Genomic DNA, 15,898 nt, shown 5'->3' with positions numbered 1-15,898 from the left:
CTACCAGAGCTCCCTAGGAGGAGCTAGTGAGGGTAATTTCCCTCTCCCGACACCCCTGGGAGAGAACGAACACTAGTAGGAAGGCCCCTCTTGAGCCGCACTTCCTGTACAGACACATGTTCTCTAAAAGTAGAAGAGATGCCGCTGCCGCTGGAAGGGGGAAGCAGGGTGCATCCCCTCCGAGACAGAAGAGGCCGGCGAGGGAGGCAGGCAGCGGGCGGAAGTCTGGGCGGCCTCTGGGACAGCAGAGGAGGGACCATTAACACCTGGGTCCTCTCTGGAGGGAGAGATGCAGGGAGTCCTCAGAGAGGCTGAGAGGAAAGTGCTAGAAACAAAGCAAGATCAAAACACCCCAGGAGGGACCAGCTTGTGGGGCCCCAGGGGCAGCAAGGAAGGAGGCGGCTTCGCTCCAGCTCCCACAGCTGCCTACCCCCTTACCTCTGCCCCAGTGGACAGCAGGCATTTATCCCAGATCAAAGGGTTCCCAGCACCTGGCCTTGGGCTGGCCAGCTATGGGGAGGAGCCTGCGCTGGGGGTCAGTCAGGCTGCCTGACTAGCTGGGTGACCTTGGGCAAGTGACTTAACCTCTCCGAGGCTCAGCTTCCTCATCTGTAAAGTGGGAGCAACGAAACTCCTAAACTGTGTGAACAGTACACAGCATGTAGCAGACACCCAAAGATGCTAGTCTGACATTCAACACATTAAGTAGACAATTACAGTGAGGACAGACACTGTGGGAAATGCTATGAGGGAGACCCTTTGAGCCAAGAAGAGGCAGAGCCAGTCCCACAAAAATCTAAGGGAAGCGAGTTCCAGGCAGAGGAACAGAGAATGCAAAAAGACTGGAGGTGGGAATGGTTTCTCACGCTGGCAGAAAGCAGCAGCAACCAACCAAGGGAACTGGGGCCGGAGGGGCAAGGGGGCGGGGAGGGCGGAGGGAGGACAAAGCCACGTAGGACCTGGTGGGCAGTGGTGTTGTTGTTGTTATTAGGTGCCGTCGAGTTGTTTCCGACTCATCGCGGCCCCACGCACAGCAGAAAGAAACACTGCCCGGTCCCACACCAGCTCCACGATCCCTGCTATACTTGAGCCCATCATCGCAGGGTCTGTGGTGGGGACCTTAGATTTAAGTGCTGTGGGAAACCACAGAGAGGGGGGCGGAGATATGACAAGATCTGACTCCAGGGATCACAGCTCCCCCCGCCCCGTCCTGCCCCCTCCCTATAGCATAAGGGTCACTTCAGCGGCTCCCCACTGCCTTAGGACACAGCCCAAGCACCTGGCCTCTTTTCCGGAGAACTGGGATGTGACACGAGGTTACTGATTCATTCGACAAAATATACTGAGCACTCTGGTGGTGCAGTGCCTAAGGCATCTGACTGTTATCCAGAAGGCTGGCGGTTCAAACCCACCAACCACTCCTTGGAAGGAAGGTTGGGAGATTTACTGTCGTAGTAAGTGGCAGTGGCGATGGGCTCAAGTATAGCAAGGATCATGGAGCTGGCTCAGGACCGGGCGGTGTTTCATTCTGCTGTGCATAGGGTCGCTATGAGTCCGAGACGACTCAACGCACCTAACAACAACAACAACAACTTCCATAGTGACACCATCTCAGAAACCCAAGAAGGCCTCACTATGACTCGGATCTGACTCACCGGCAGTGAGTTTGGTTTTGTTTTTATTGAGTGTGGTCAGGTCCCATGCTGAGGCCATGGGGCAGACAGGAAGGCCACTGTTCTCACGGCGGGAGGAAACAAATATGCACCCAGATCGTGACAAGTGTCATGAATGACACAGCCGTGCAAGGAGAGGGACCAGGTGACTGAGGACAGCCTCTGATGACGTGACTTTTTTTTAAAAAATTTTTTATTGTGATTTGGGTGAAAGTTTACAGAGCAAATTCATTTTCCATACAGCAGTTCATACATATTTTATCTCATGACATTGACTGCCATTCCCCACAATATAACAGTTCTCTTCCCACTTCCTCGTGTCCTTCCCTCCCATGCACTCCTGTCCCCCCCCCCCAGCTGTCTCCCTGTGCAAACACTGCCCTTCTATTCTCCCATGGTTGATCGCTCCAAGGAGTGCATGTCTATTGATGAAGTGACCTTCTGAGTGCAACGGAAGCGAGGGCCCACAGTCATGAGGGTATCTGACAGTATTCCACAGAGAGGAAGCCGCAAGTGCAAAGGCCCTGGGGTGCGAATAAGCTGGGCGTGTTTGAGGCCATCACAGAGGCCAATGTGGCTGGAGCTGAAGCGTCAACCAAGAGGCGAGAGGCCACGGTGGGCAGAACTCTGAGGGGACGGACAGTCAGGAGGGACCTGAATTTCACTGTAGGAGATCGGGAGCCACTGCAGGCTTCAGGGCAGTGAGCGACTTGATCTGACTTACGTTTGCAAAGAATCACTGTGGTTGATGTGGAGAGAAAAGGCTGTAGGGATAAAGGCGGAAACACAAAGACCAGCCAGCAGGGACAGCAGTGGCCAGGTGAGGGGTGCAGGGGGCTGGGGGCGGTGGAGATGGTGAGAAGGGGTGCCGACAGGTCCCATGTGGGGAGTCCAGGAGCCCTTGGAGGGTTGGGCTTCCTGAGACCTGGGAGGGTGGCAGGGAGGGAGTCGTATTTGGAGTAGGACAGATTAGGTGCTCGGTGTGGGCGATGACCAGCAGGCTGATCATAATGGAACAGGTGGGCCCCTGAAGCTGCTGGGTCCCCTCACCTGGACCAGGCCTAACACTTTACAGATGGAGAAACTGATGCTTGCAGCAAGAAAGGAATATTGCCACGATCACACAGCCAGTTAGTTCCTGGGGGTCTCCCCAACTCCCTCCAGGATACACTTAGCCACCATCTCCCCACTTTTTCCACAATAAGTATGACCCAGCCGTGTTTTCTCCCACAGCTAACACCAGATGGGTAGTCACTCCAGGGTGGGTATGGGAAAAACAAAACACGAGAAGCACTAGGGACACAGTGAAGCCTGCGGGAGCCAGGACTCGACGGGACTGCCTTGTTTTTCTGGGTCTCACGAGCTTTCCGCCTTTGACAGGGTGCAGTCTTACCACCTTGCTATCACTCTCTATTAGCAGAAAAGATTTGCGTTTTCCTTCTCTGGCAGGTTTCCACCTTATACAGGTTCTGGCTCTCACAGCTTTATTGTATATGCTCCAAACCTCACAAAGCTGATATTCTTATTCCTTTCACAGTTGAGAAAATCAGGCACCAAGAGCCCCGGGCACCTGGTGAGGGGTGAAGTCCGACTCAGAACTGCACCTGTCTAGCTTCAAAAAGCCAGTGCCCTGTGCCAGGCGACCTGCCTGGGCGACCTGATAAGGCTGGATCCACAGGGACAGCAAGGGACACACAGAGCAGCCGCGAGGACACCCGAGAACCGGAAATTAAACCAGAATGAAATTCTACCCTGGTCACCGCGGCTCAGGCAACTCAGCCAATAAGCGGGTCAGTCCGCTGTGGGGAGACCACGAGACAGGAGAGGATGGAGGTGGCTGTCTGACAAGGACACGCAGAGGCCACCGGTCACCGGCCACCGGCCACCGGCAGGCACAGAAACAACACCCTCTTTCCCTCACACTGAAAAGGGCTAAGGTAAACAGGCCCAGCCTCTATTTTCCTGGTCCTCTCTAGAATCCAATCCCGAGTCTTTGTAAAAACTGACTCCAGATGGTGCTTTGGGCAGACAGACCCATATCAAACTGAGAGAAACATTTGGGAAGGAACCTCAGAAGCTTGGAATGCCTGGACCTTGGGCCACTGGATTCAGACACACACAGAAACAGAGACCCCGGAGCTACAAATCCCTCTGTGACCCCATTCTGCCTCAATCCACCCCTTACCACACCCCATGCAGCCACCCTGAAGGGCCTGGGGTTGGCACAGCCACAGGCTGCTTGATGCCCCATAATATTGCACCTGCTGTTTCCATCTCCCAGAATGCCCCTCCCTGCCGCCTTCATCCTTCATGTTGGAGCAAACTCTTTGCACCCTTTGAAACCCTGCTTGGATGTTGTCACTCCTAGACACCCTTGGGGATACACTCCTCTGCAGTCGCTCTCCCCCACTCTGACCCTTCCTCACACACCCCACTGGGACTTATTTACAGTCTATCTCCCCAAGAAAATGGGAACTCCTCAGGGCCTGACAGACGCAGTGGTCCCGCTCAAAGCGTCCTACCCACACGCTCTCCTGTTGCCTCTCCAAGCCTCTGAAGAGGAAATAAGCCTGGAAAAAAGGATTCTCTGCACAATTTTTATTTTATAAAATGAAAACAAAGTCTGTTAAAATCTAAAAAATAAAAATCCCCACAAAGCATTTCATAGAAGGCCCTGAGCTCTGATGGCCCTCTCTGACCAGGCTCCCACAGGTGAACGGGAGCCTGGGGCTCCTGTCTAGACCTGTCCTGCTCCAGTCCGATGCCAGAACATGGGCCTTAACCACCGCGTTAAGCAGCCTCCTCACTAGGAAGGGAATTCCAGAATCCTGAACACTGGGGTCAGCATAAGACCAAGGAGGATGGCTGCTGGCCCTCTACGGTACCCCAGCCCAGAGGTCCAGAGCTCTGGGTCACCACCCCTGGTGCATAGAGGGGCTGGCTGCTTTACTTGGGGAGCTTGTAGGGGTCTCCACGTTCGCAGGCAGAGCTGGCTGCGGTGTGCATCTTGGGACATGCCTGGAGCTCACTGCTGGGAACGGGCTAATGAGGCCTAAGGCCAGGGCCTCTATTCTTCAGCTGGGGTGGGGGCACAGGTGGCAGAGGGCGCTGTCTCCCTGGAAACTTCCCAGAAGCCTGACTTTAAACACCTTTGGGCAAATGTTGACTGTTCCCCAGATAAGCTTGCAGGGAGATGACATCTGGCATGCTCGGCCCTCCCAGCTCCAAACCACACCCTCTCTCTTTCCTGTACAGGGAGGTCTGTTCCTAAGGCCAGCGGCCGGGTGGAAACGCTCCACTCCTTGGCCTGTGCCACCGATTATGGCCAGGGGCCACAGCCTCCTCTCAGGCCGCCTGGCCTCCAAGCCATCTCCGGGTGGCAGCTAAGGGATCCCCAAATCTCACCTGTCTGTGCCCTGGCTGAGGATAAAGTCCCTCCTCCCAGCACCAGCTCAGAGGTCCTCTTGCTTGGTCCTCCATTACCTCTCCTGACCTCCTCAGTGACCTCAGGCCACCGTTCATCCATCCGGGCATCAGCTCTGACCCAGATGCTCAGGCTCTCAAAGCCTTGCCTCCTCTCCTGCTCACTGCCTCATCCAATTCAGCAGCTGGGCCTTTGCTTCAACCTCCTTTGAATAACCATCAAATCATTCCACGTACCTCTCTACAGTCCAGGCCATGATTTACCTCAAGCCCAGGCAACAGTAGCAGCCTCTTCAACATCTGTGTGTCTACTCTGTCCCCTGAACTGTCCACTTCACTGCAGCCTGAAGAGTCCCTTTAAGTCTAAGTCGGGTGACATCCTCCTCCTGCTCCAAACCCTCCAACTGTTCCTCCCCACCCCCAATTGCAGGAAAGTCCCCTCCGCACTGCCACCCCACAGACCCGGCCTTCTCCTCGGTCTCATCCCTCCTTCCACCACTCTCCTCTCATTCCTGTTCCAGGGCCTTTGTATTTGGGGTTCCTTCCTGGGAAAAACCCTTCTCAAAGCTAGTTCCTTTTCAACAGCCAAGTCTCCATGCAAAAAGACACCTCCTCAGAGAAGCCCTCCAGACAGATTCCCAGGTCTGAAGTCCTCTTTGTCTCCCACTCATTCAGTAGTCCAATACCCCACTGTATTTTCATTATGTTATTGTGGTAGTTATGTTTGTGTGTCAACTTGGCTGGGCCTGGTTGAGTGGCTGGGCAGCTGGTGGTAGTCATTCCCCATGATGAGACTGGCAATCAACTCCATGGTGGGATCTACCACAAGCAGCTGAGTAGCTGTCTTTGGGATGTGGTCTGCTTCCTGTATATAAGGAGAAGTCTTGGAATGGTCTCTAGTCTATGGCACGCTTGGACCCTGCATGTAGCCATGTCGTTGTTCAGCAGCCTGCCATGCTCTGCCGATCTTGGGACTTCCAATGGACTTAAGTTAATGGCCTGGTGTATGGTTTGGTAACATTGGGACTGTGCCTTTTTACTTGTCAACCTCAGCAGCCAGCAGATGTCTGAGTGCAGAAAAGCCTCTAGCTTCGGTGGGCTGGGAGCTGGAGGCAGAGCCTACAGCTGAGGCCCAAGGCTGAGGGGCTTTCACCCAGCCCCTAGAGCTTGGCACTTTGAACTTGGACTTAAAGCCTCCAAATTATAAGAATAAACTCCTGTTTGTTAAGGCCATCCCATTTGTGGTATATATTCTTGTCAGAGTGGCACTAGGTAACCAGAACAGTTATTATGCAAAATTTCTCCTATTTGTTGCTTTAGTTGTTGGATATTTGTCTCCCTTCCAGACCCAGAGAAGAAGAGACAGTAAACTTGAGGCACAGGCAGCAAGAGCCAGGAGAAAGGAGCATTCCCTCTTCAGCATCCCTGGCTGGCACCTCCATTTGTACACCTGAGACCATGGGGAGCTCACTGCCTAACACTGCCGAGTCCTCTCCCTCACCGTAAACTGAACTCTGCCTTCCTACCAGCGTCCCCGCCACAGTCCTGGGGAAAGGCTGAGAGAAGAAAGGAATGGCCATACTTCTGAGGGACGAGCCAGGCCGCCAAGTGGCCCCTCCTTCACAGGAAGCAGGGACCCCCCCCCACACACACACACACAGACACAGGGTCATGTGAGGAAAACGGCCAAAGCCAACGCATGGGCGCATGACGGTGCTGGGGCAGCAGCTCCACTTCCGGGAGAGCCTCCTTCAGGGCACAGGGTGGGCGGGGCTCCCGGGGCCCCTTCTCTCTCCTCCTTGCCCCATGCCCCTGCTCTGTGGCCTTGGAAGTGATCTGCTGGGATTAGATTGTAATCTTCCTGCAAGCTGTCCCCGCATCTTCTCAGAGGTGGGGGTGGGGAGCGGCATGGCTGAGCAGACCCCTGACTCTGCCTGGGTGATCGGAAGGCGTCCCTTTCTCTCCACAGATTGTCCCCATTGTCACCATCCATGGTCACACAAACAAAATGGGGTCCTGGAGCCTCTTTAGAAATGGGGAAACTGAGACCCAGAGAAGGGCACCCGAATAGCCCAGGGTCACACAGTTAGCGGCAGAGGTATCTGGATTCCTACCCCTTGTAGCCTTCCTCACCCCAGGTCCCTCCTCACCCCAGGTCCTTCCACATCTCAGTCCCTCCTCACCCCAAGTCCTTTCACACCCCAGGTCCTGGCCCCTTGTCCTTCCTGGGACCTGGAGAAAGCACTGCCACACGCTAGAGAACGGCTGCAAACACCACCATGTGTGGCCGGAGCCCTTCACAGGCAGGGCCTCACCTACTCTCCCAACAACCCCGTGAACAGGCACCACTGTGCCCAAAGAAAGAGAAGATCCTCACAACTGGACCAATAAGCAGCAGCACCATAAACGGAGAAAAGACTGATGTTGTCAAGGATTTTATTTTACTTGGATCCACAATCAATACCCATAGAAGCAGCAGTCAAGAAATCAGATGTTGTATTGCACTGGGCAAATCTGCTGCAAAAGACTCTTTAAAGTCTGAAGAGCAAAGAAGTCACTTTGAAGGCTAAGGTGCACCTAACCCAAGGAGCTCTGATAGTGTAGTGCCTAAGGCATCTGACTGCTAACCAGAAGGTTGGTAGTTCAAACCCACCAACCACTCCATGGAAGAAGACTGAGTAATCTACTTCCGTAAAGATTTATTGCCTCGGAAACCCAAAGGGGGTCACTATGAGTCAGAATCAACTCAATGGCGGAGAGTTGGGCAGTAGCCTCATATGCGTGCGAGAGCTGGACGATGAATAAGGAAGACTGAAGAAGAACTCATGCCTTTGGATTGTGGTGTTGGCGAAGAGTACCGAAAATCCCATGGACTGCCAGAAGAACCAACAGATCTGTGCTGGAGGAAGTGCAGCCGGAATGCTCCTTAGACGTGTGCAGGGCCAGACTTCATCTCACCTACTTGGGCCATGTTGTCAGAAGGGATCATTCCTTGGGGAAGTAGCTCATGGTTGTTAAAGCAGAGGGTCACAGAAAAAGGGGAAGACCCTCAAGGAGATGCATCAACACAGTGGCTGTGAGAATGGGCTCAAGCATCGCAGGGATTGTGAGGATGGTGCAGGACCAGGTATGTCTTTCTCTTGTGCACGGGGTCGCTAGGAGTTGGGGCTGGCTCAACAGCACCTAACAACGACAACATGCCCATGTCACAGATGGGGAAACTGAGGCTCTGTGAGGTCCCTCAGCTGGTAAGAAGGGCAAGGTTCACTACCCAGTTCTCTCTGCTCTTCCTCCTTCGAGGCCTCCCTTGCCCTGCCAGTCTCTTCATGCCTGACGCTATTTACTATCTCCTTCTGGAAGTCCCAGGTCTTCAGAGATCACCCAGTCCCAGGCTCTGCCTCTACCTTCTAGCAAAAGAGAAAGACAAAAGGGGGAAAAGCCCCCTAGTTCGGAGAGTCCTTAGAGTCATTCACACAGAGCACAAGGGAAGTGGGGAGGAGAGTGAGCTCAGTGGAAATCCAGGAAGGCTTCACAGAGGAGGTGATGTTCTCATTGGATCTTGTAGGAGGCCTGAATGGGGATGGTAGGTGGAGGATGGAGTGAGGCAGTTCACTGTGTCCTTCACCCACACATGGAGCCCTTACTGGACACCAGGAGCTATCCCAGCACTGGGGATAGGAGTAACACAACAGACATGGCCCTGCCCTCCAGAGCTCCCCGCCCAACATGGTGACAGCAAAAGTCACTGCTTGCTCATGGCTTTCCACTTTGCCCATGATGTTCCTTCTGCCTGGAATTCCCTCCCCTTCTGGCTAGCTCCACCCTCTCATCTCAGTTTTAGTGTCACCCTTCATCCCCATGTTGGGGTTCCCTCCTCTGTGGGTCTTGTGCTCACCTCCACGTCACGGCCCCCCACCAGACTGTGCACCCTCACAAGGGCCAGGCACCCAGCATGGCTCATTGGCTACAGCAGACAGAAGACCCCAGGGTGCCCATGTTGTGTGGCTGTTTGACTCAATGGGAGGACATGTCAACCCCTCACTCCCTGCGAAATGCTGGGAAGAATTCCTAAGAATCGGCAACATGAAGATGATCCTGACAAGATGGTGAAGACGGAGTAGAGGTGGGGAGACAGTCAGATCGGGGGCATGTGAGAGAAAACAGGAGGAGAAAACTGGAGACAGGAACAGAGAGGAAGCTTCTAAAGAAGCAGAGATGGGCCAAGGGAGGGTTTCCCTAGGATGGGGACTAACAGACTCCTGTACACTGACCAGGAAGGGCCAGCAGAGATGGCTAAACCGAGGGTGGAGGTAAGAGAAGTGCTGGGTCTGTGTCCTCGGGGCGGTGAGACGTCTGGTGCCCACGGCAAGGCTGGCCTGGCCTCCAGACAGGAGAGACAGCCCAGCGGTAGGGGCAGGTGTCAGGGGCTACAGGCTGATTTAACCAGAGCTGGGGTTTTACCAGGTAGGGTTTTGCCAGAGACAGGCTGGGAGCTTGGATAACTGGGCTGACCGACAGGAAATCCGAGCTGGAGAAGGTGAGGCAGTGAGGGCCAGTAACAATGGGAGGGTCAGCGGCTCAGGGGTCCCAGGCTGAAAGACTGCTGGAAGCTGGGTGGGAGAGGGAGAGAGCTGGAAGGAGGGGAAGGTTAGAGTGAGTGACACCCAGAACAATGATTGAGGGGTGCACACAGCTACTTGGCATCCATGCAGAAGATGCAAGTTCAATTCCTGGCCAATGCACTTCACACGCAGCCGCCATCTGTCTGTCGGTGGAGGCTTTGTGTGTTGCTATCATGCCACACAGGTTTCCGCAGAGATTCCAAAGAAGGACCAGGAAAAAAGGCCTGGCAACCTTCGTTTGAAAATCAGCCAATGAAAATCCTACGGATTACAACAGTCCGATTTACAGCTGATTGTGGAGATGGCACAAGACTTGGCTACGTCTCACTCCATCGTGCAGGGCAGCACCACAAGGTGGGGACTGACTTGACAGCAGCTAACAGGGCATGACCTGGCAAGAGAGGCTGAGGCAGGTGAGGGCAAGGAGCCAAGAGGCCAGAGGGACAGGCATATCCAGATGGGCACTGAAATGACCAGCGATGCCAGTAGGTGCAGTGCTGGAGGGAACAGAGGCTGGGCCAGGGGTTGGGATCTTTAAGGAATGGAGAATATGGCCCAGGCTGGCCTATGTTGGGGAGCTCTGGTGGTGTAGTGCCTAAGGCATTTGACTGCTAACCAGAAGGCTGGCAGTTCAAACCCACCAGCCACTCCTCAGAAGGAAGATTGGGCGGGCAATCTACTTCCGTAGTGATACTGCCTCGGAAACCCAAGGAGGGGTTGCTATGAGTCAGATCCAACTTGACAGCAGTGACTTTGTTTTTTTTTTTTTTTTTTTTTTGGTTTTGGCCTATAATGAAGGGAAGTGGCTAGCACAGGGCTGGCATGATTACAATGATGGGGGGGATGTACTGGAAGGAGTCAGGAGACCCTACCTCCAGGCCTGGCAGAAGGAAGGGTCTGAGGGAAAAACCAGCCCCACTAAGAGGGCTCCGGGCAAGCCCGATCTTTGGTGGGGAGGCCAGGTTTCTGGGCGATTTACAGAAAGGTGACAGGGACGTTCAGAAAGGGGACTAAGAACTTGGGACACAGGCCAAGTCTTCATGAGCCTGGGCTCTGAGTTTTTTGAGAAGCCCTGGCTTGTTGGGGTGAACGTGTTCTAAACAGCCTGGTCTGAACCTGAGGGCTGTCCCAGATGGCCACCCCATCCCCTATAGCCCCAGAGATGCAGGGCCCATCCCCCAGCCTTCCTCCCCAGCGGAGCTGAAGGGAACAGAGCAAAACACCATGCCTGCAAGTGAGGTGCCCAGAAGCACGGGATGGGGTCCTGTCAGGTTCTGCTGACACCCCACTCTGCTCACATATGTGGGCCTGGGGCTCAGGCACCCTCTGCTCTGGACTCCCCACAACAGGGGTTTTGGGCACTACTTCCTTAAAGATTGACTCGTCTAAACATGTCCAGTCTGGAATCCACTGGGGCAAGAATGCAGTTCCTTGGGGGTGGAAAAGTTGGGAGACACCAGCACAAGCCGACTGTCCCCTACCCGTTTGACAGATGGGGAAACCGAGGCCCTGCAACCACCGGCATCTCGCTCAAGTCACACGGCCAGCCAGGGCCAGAGTGGGGTGTGGAACTTGGCCTTAGGTACCTCAGGCACCTGCTCTGCTCTGCCTCCCGCCTGGACATCTGGTTCTTCCGGTCTGGGTGCCAAGCACGCTCCCTCCACCCGCCCTGCCATCTGCCTTCTCTCCCTCCCGCCTCCTCATGGGCTGTGTCCCCCCTCCTCCCAGCCTTTGTTCTTTCTCCCCCAGGCTCAGGCCTGCCTAACAGCTTGGCACAAGCCAACGGTCATGTGGGACTCCCCCACGAGGCTGGGGACCTCCCCGAGGCAGGGCCACAGCCTTGCAATCAGCTACCGGCTCTGAGGCCAGCAACTCCAATGACCTCTGACCCTTGGCTTCTCATCTAAAGTGGGGGTAACAAAACCCACTTCTTGAGTACCCAGGAGGGGCTCACCAGCACCACCACATGACGCAGGCAAGCCTTACACAACACACAATCCACAAAAACCTTTGACTCCTTCCTGAAACCCCAGCCCTTCAGTCCCATTTTAAAGATGAAGAAACGGAGGCTTAGCTTTTCCAAGGTCCCACTCTGGTGGTTCTGCTCTTGACGTCAAACCCCAGCTCTCTCTGGGTCACCAAGCCTCGTGCTGCCACTGTACACACGGATGTGCCCAAGACCCGTGGCAGAAACCTATCAGCCAACGCTGCCTGTAGGGCTCCTGTGTGGCTGACCCCACCCTGGACCAGAGAGAGATGGGGCAGCCTCTGTCTCTCTGTTGGCCACAGGCGTGCACGAGATGAGGAAGACTGTAGGGCTGTCAGCCAGAAATACCCATGATGGTCCGTGGAAGAGGGCCATGGACCCACCTCCCCACATAAATGAAGGCCGTGCCAGGTGCTGGGAGAAGACAGCCTGGACCTCCTGCCAGGACACACATCTCCAAGCCAACATTCCTCTTCCCTGCTCAAAAGCCCTCCCTGTGGCTCCCCACTGCCCCCAGGTGATGTCCAGCTCATGAGGCTGTCATCCTGGGCCACCCCCACCTGTCCTTCCAGCCTCTCAATCTGTCACTCTCACACACCCTGGTCTCCAACAGCTCACTCTGGGCTTCATGCCTCCATATATTTGGACTGTACTTGCTGTTCCTCTATCTAGAGTGTGCTTCCCAATTCTTGATCAGAATCCAGTTCAGCAGTCACCTCCTCCTGGAAGCCCTCCATGATCCTCCTTGCAGAAACAGCTTCTACCATCACACTTCCTTCTAGAAGAGTCCCCAGCTTCCTGAATGGCTCAATTCTGTTCACCTCACCAGACTGAGCCTCCCCAGCTGGGACACAGAGCCTGGCACTGAGCAGAGACTTGGTCATTGGGAATGAATAAGTGGACACCATGCCTCCATCTCTCCCTGGGCGCCGTTCACCCCATAGTGGGCTCCAGAACGTCTATATAAAGGTGGCTTGGGCAATCTGGCTGGGAGGGGGGCACGAGGGGTCTTGTTTTGGATCTGCTGCATTTGCAAGGCAAGCTCAGCTCTTAATCAGTGTGAACCTAGGATGACAGGGAAGGGGGCTAATGAAGATGGGGTGTAAAGCCACCTCCTCCCAGGCACCCCTAATACCACCACAACCCAGCCAAGAAAGCCAGAGGGTGTACATTGAAGGTGGTGCCTGGAGACTGGGTTCAAACTGTGGCTCTGACAGTCCTGAGCCTGAAGCCAGCAGAAGCAGCAGCCTTACTTTTGCCATCTTTAAAATGGGGGCAACGATACACGTCCTAACAGAATCAGGGGATGTTACAGTCAAAAACCCTTAGAGATCAACTCTAATAACCTCAAGACTTCAAGTGTTCTATTTTGTCAAGACGGACTATTAAACAAAACCTCTCATCTACCGGCACCAAGACCTTTCTCTTAGGTAATTTCGGCCCCTAGAAGGTAAGAATATCAATGCCAAGTCAAAGGTGGCCCTTCCCCGCCAATAATGTGGCTCAGTCTTTCTATCTGGCTTCAGAACAAAGAAATGAGTCACCAACTGGCTGCAATTCTAGCCACAGGGAACCTCTGACCTGGCCCAATCTCCCAGTTCAGATGGGAAGACTGGGGCACACGGTGGGGTTGAAGACACTTGCCGCAGGTCACAGCTGACACCTGGCAGAGTGCCACTACCCCCCTCCCAGCATGCACAGCCTGATACCTGCCCCTTCCAGCCCAGGCAGGAAGGGCCCAAGGTGGAACCATCAGACGATTCACCAGCTTCCTCCCCACCTTTACTCATAATCGCCCTGCCAGGTCTGGCCAGGCCTACCCCAGGGGGCGGAGGCAGAGAGGAACTGCAAAGCTTAGGGGCTCAGAGTCCAGGGTGGAACCACGTTGAGGAGGGCCCTCTTCAGGAAAAATAACTGAAAAACATCTTTCCTTTGCAAATTTCACAAATCAAGAACCCATGGGTGCACACTGCTGGGCCCTGCAGGGCTGTGAAGGGACCTGGACATAGGAGGGGCCCTGAAGACAGTGACCAGTTATCTCAGTTTGCCCAGACCTTGCCATACTCATTCCCCAGGAGTGTGATAGCAAAGAGCAGGCTACCAGTGTCTACCACCACATGGTCCCACTGTGTGAGAGAAGACATGGGTTCGAATCCTTGGCCACTCACCTGCTCAGTAACTTCAGACAAGACATTTGGCCTCTCTGAGCCTCAGTCTCCTTAGGTGGTAAGTAGGCTGCTGAGAACTAGCCGGGCAACAGCCATGAGTACACCTGGCACCAGAGGGTACTCAGTCAGTTGCTTCATCTCCTTCCTGCCTAGAAGCCTCTCCTGCCCAGAGCTTCACACTCAAACTCTCTGCATCTCCCAGGCCCAGTTTGACGACACCTTCTCCATGAAACTTCTCTGGTTCCCACAGCAAGAGACCCCTCTCCTTGCTCTCTGGGGCTCGGGCCTGAGCCACCATGATAGGGGTACCTGGCTCACTCCCCCTTATGAGGATTCAAGCTTTGGTCAATGAAGCTACCACAAGACGAGTGAGCCAGGCAGGCACCTCCCATGATCCTCTACAAAGCCAGTGTCTTCTCCCTTACCGGCCAGTCTGCTGGGACTGGTGGAGAGGAGCGGTGCTCAGCGCCGGTCCACCTGATCGGGCAGGTGCCTCCAGGCTCCTACCTTTGTCACAGGCCCGTTGGGGTCTCCGGATGATGAGTTCAGTGCCACGAACCCTCACGGCCATGCCCAGGGACTAACAGGATGCAGCTTCCCTGCCCTCAAAGAGGGCATTGGAGAAGGCAGGGTTTACATGTGGGTGCCTTTCCTGGGCCACGAGGTGGAGGTTTGAACATGTTTAGACAAGGGAACAGTAGCTTCTTCCTCGCTGGGAGGCCAGAGATAAACACCCAAGGAGTCCCACCCACCCAGACCCTAATAGGGTCCGGAAAACAGGGCAGCTTAAGCACTCTGAGGTCACACCTGGCCTTAACCTTAGGCCCCTGGGGTGTCTTAACAGGGCCCCTCCCCTGCAGACCTCAATCCAGGTCGCTAGTCTGGGTCCACCAGGAAGGAGCCCAGGGCTTCAGAGGCACCCCTCTGCTGAGGGTGCCCACCCAGGCACCAGCTGGCCTTTTCCCCAGGGTGGCACCCAGGCCATCTGAACCCCTCCATCTGTGCTCACTGTCTCTGTCCCATCTTCCTCACCCCCAGATCTCAACAGGGGCACTACTCCGCTCTCGGGGCAAGGAGGGGCCAGCATACTGGGGGTTTAGAAGGGCCCCTCTGCTCTTGGCTGTGGGGAGGGGAGCTTTCTTCCAGACACCACCTCCCATCCAGGTGTATGTTGGGAGGGAGAGGGATGCTGAAGTCGTTAAACGTCAACGTCCGAGATCTCTCATAGGCTCCTCCCACCGACTCCATAAATCAGGAAACTGAGGCAAGAGAGGGGAGGCGATGCTCTCCACCTCAGAAATGAATTCCTCGTTCTCGGTGAACGTTTTTGGGGTGGCGCCCAAGGTCACGGCGCCAAGGAGAGGCAGTTCCCGGGTGGAACCCAGGTATCCGGCTCCCAACGTGCAGCTAAAGTCCACACAGAGGAACGAAACCCCTGTTCTGAGCCTCTCCTCCCCGAACGTCCATGGCAGGGGCGCCGTGCACCCTCCGCAAGGCGATCCACGCCCTTATCCACCTCCAAAAAAGGCCACCCGAAACCCAGGCTCTGTCCCCATGGTCGCCGGTCAGCGCGAGCGGCCGCGCGCAATCCGAGCCGCGAGCCGCAGAGCCGCGGCCTGGAGGTCATGGCGATTGAGGGCGGGGGGGCGGCATTATTGGGGGGCGTCAGAAAGCAGGAGCTCCCGGAGCCCAAGCGGGCGCCCCCCGCGTGCGACGGGACCCCAGCGTGGGATCCGGGAGAAACAGAGGCGGGCGCCAGCAGCCCGTCAGGACGGCGCCCCACCTGCGGCCGCTACCCTACCGGGGGTCCGGTGGGGTCCGGATCGGTTCGGGCGCGCTGCCCTTGCCCGCCACCCCCCCTCCCCCAGCCCAGGCCCAGTCACCCGCGGTCCTTACCCAAGATACGACGCGCAGGATGGTGTGCGGCTGCCGGATCAGGGTGTGGGGGTCGAAGGCGCCCCCGGCTTTGCCCGCCCCGTACGCTCCCCCTTCCATCGTGGCTGCACCCGTGCGGTGCCCCCCGCT

At 55.5% G+C, this 15,898-nt stretch overlaps 1 protein-coding gene across 1 annotated transcript in view; it reads right to left on the bottom strand.

Moving 5' to 3' along the window:
• The window catches only part of SYNGR1 (synaptogyrin 1), a 29,320-nt gene extending 13,452 nt beyond the window's left edge, over positions 1 to 15,868 (bottom strand). Inside the window, exon 1 of the mRNA XM_007941680.2 lies at positions 15,770 to 15,868. Within this exon, the coding sequence (XP_007939871.1) occupies positions 15,770 to 15,868 (99 nt within the window). The remainder of the gene's footprint in view (positions 1 to 15,769) is intronic.
• Positions 15,869 to 15,898: the final 30 nt, after the last annotated feature.

Source organism: Orycteropus afer, unplaced genomic scaffold, assembly GCF_000298275.1.
Source record: "Orycteropus afer afer isolate SDZICR_OR568_19922 unplaced genomic scaffold, OryAfe1.0 scaffold00083, whole genome shotgun sequence".
NCBI lineage: Eukaryota > Metazoa > Chordata > Mammalia > Tubulidentata > Orycteropodidae > Orycteropus > Orycteropus afer.
This window is presented reverse-complemented; position numbering and strand designations above follow the sequence as displayed.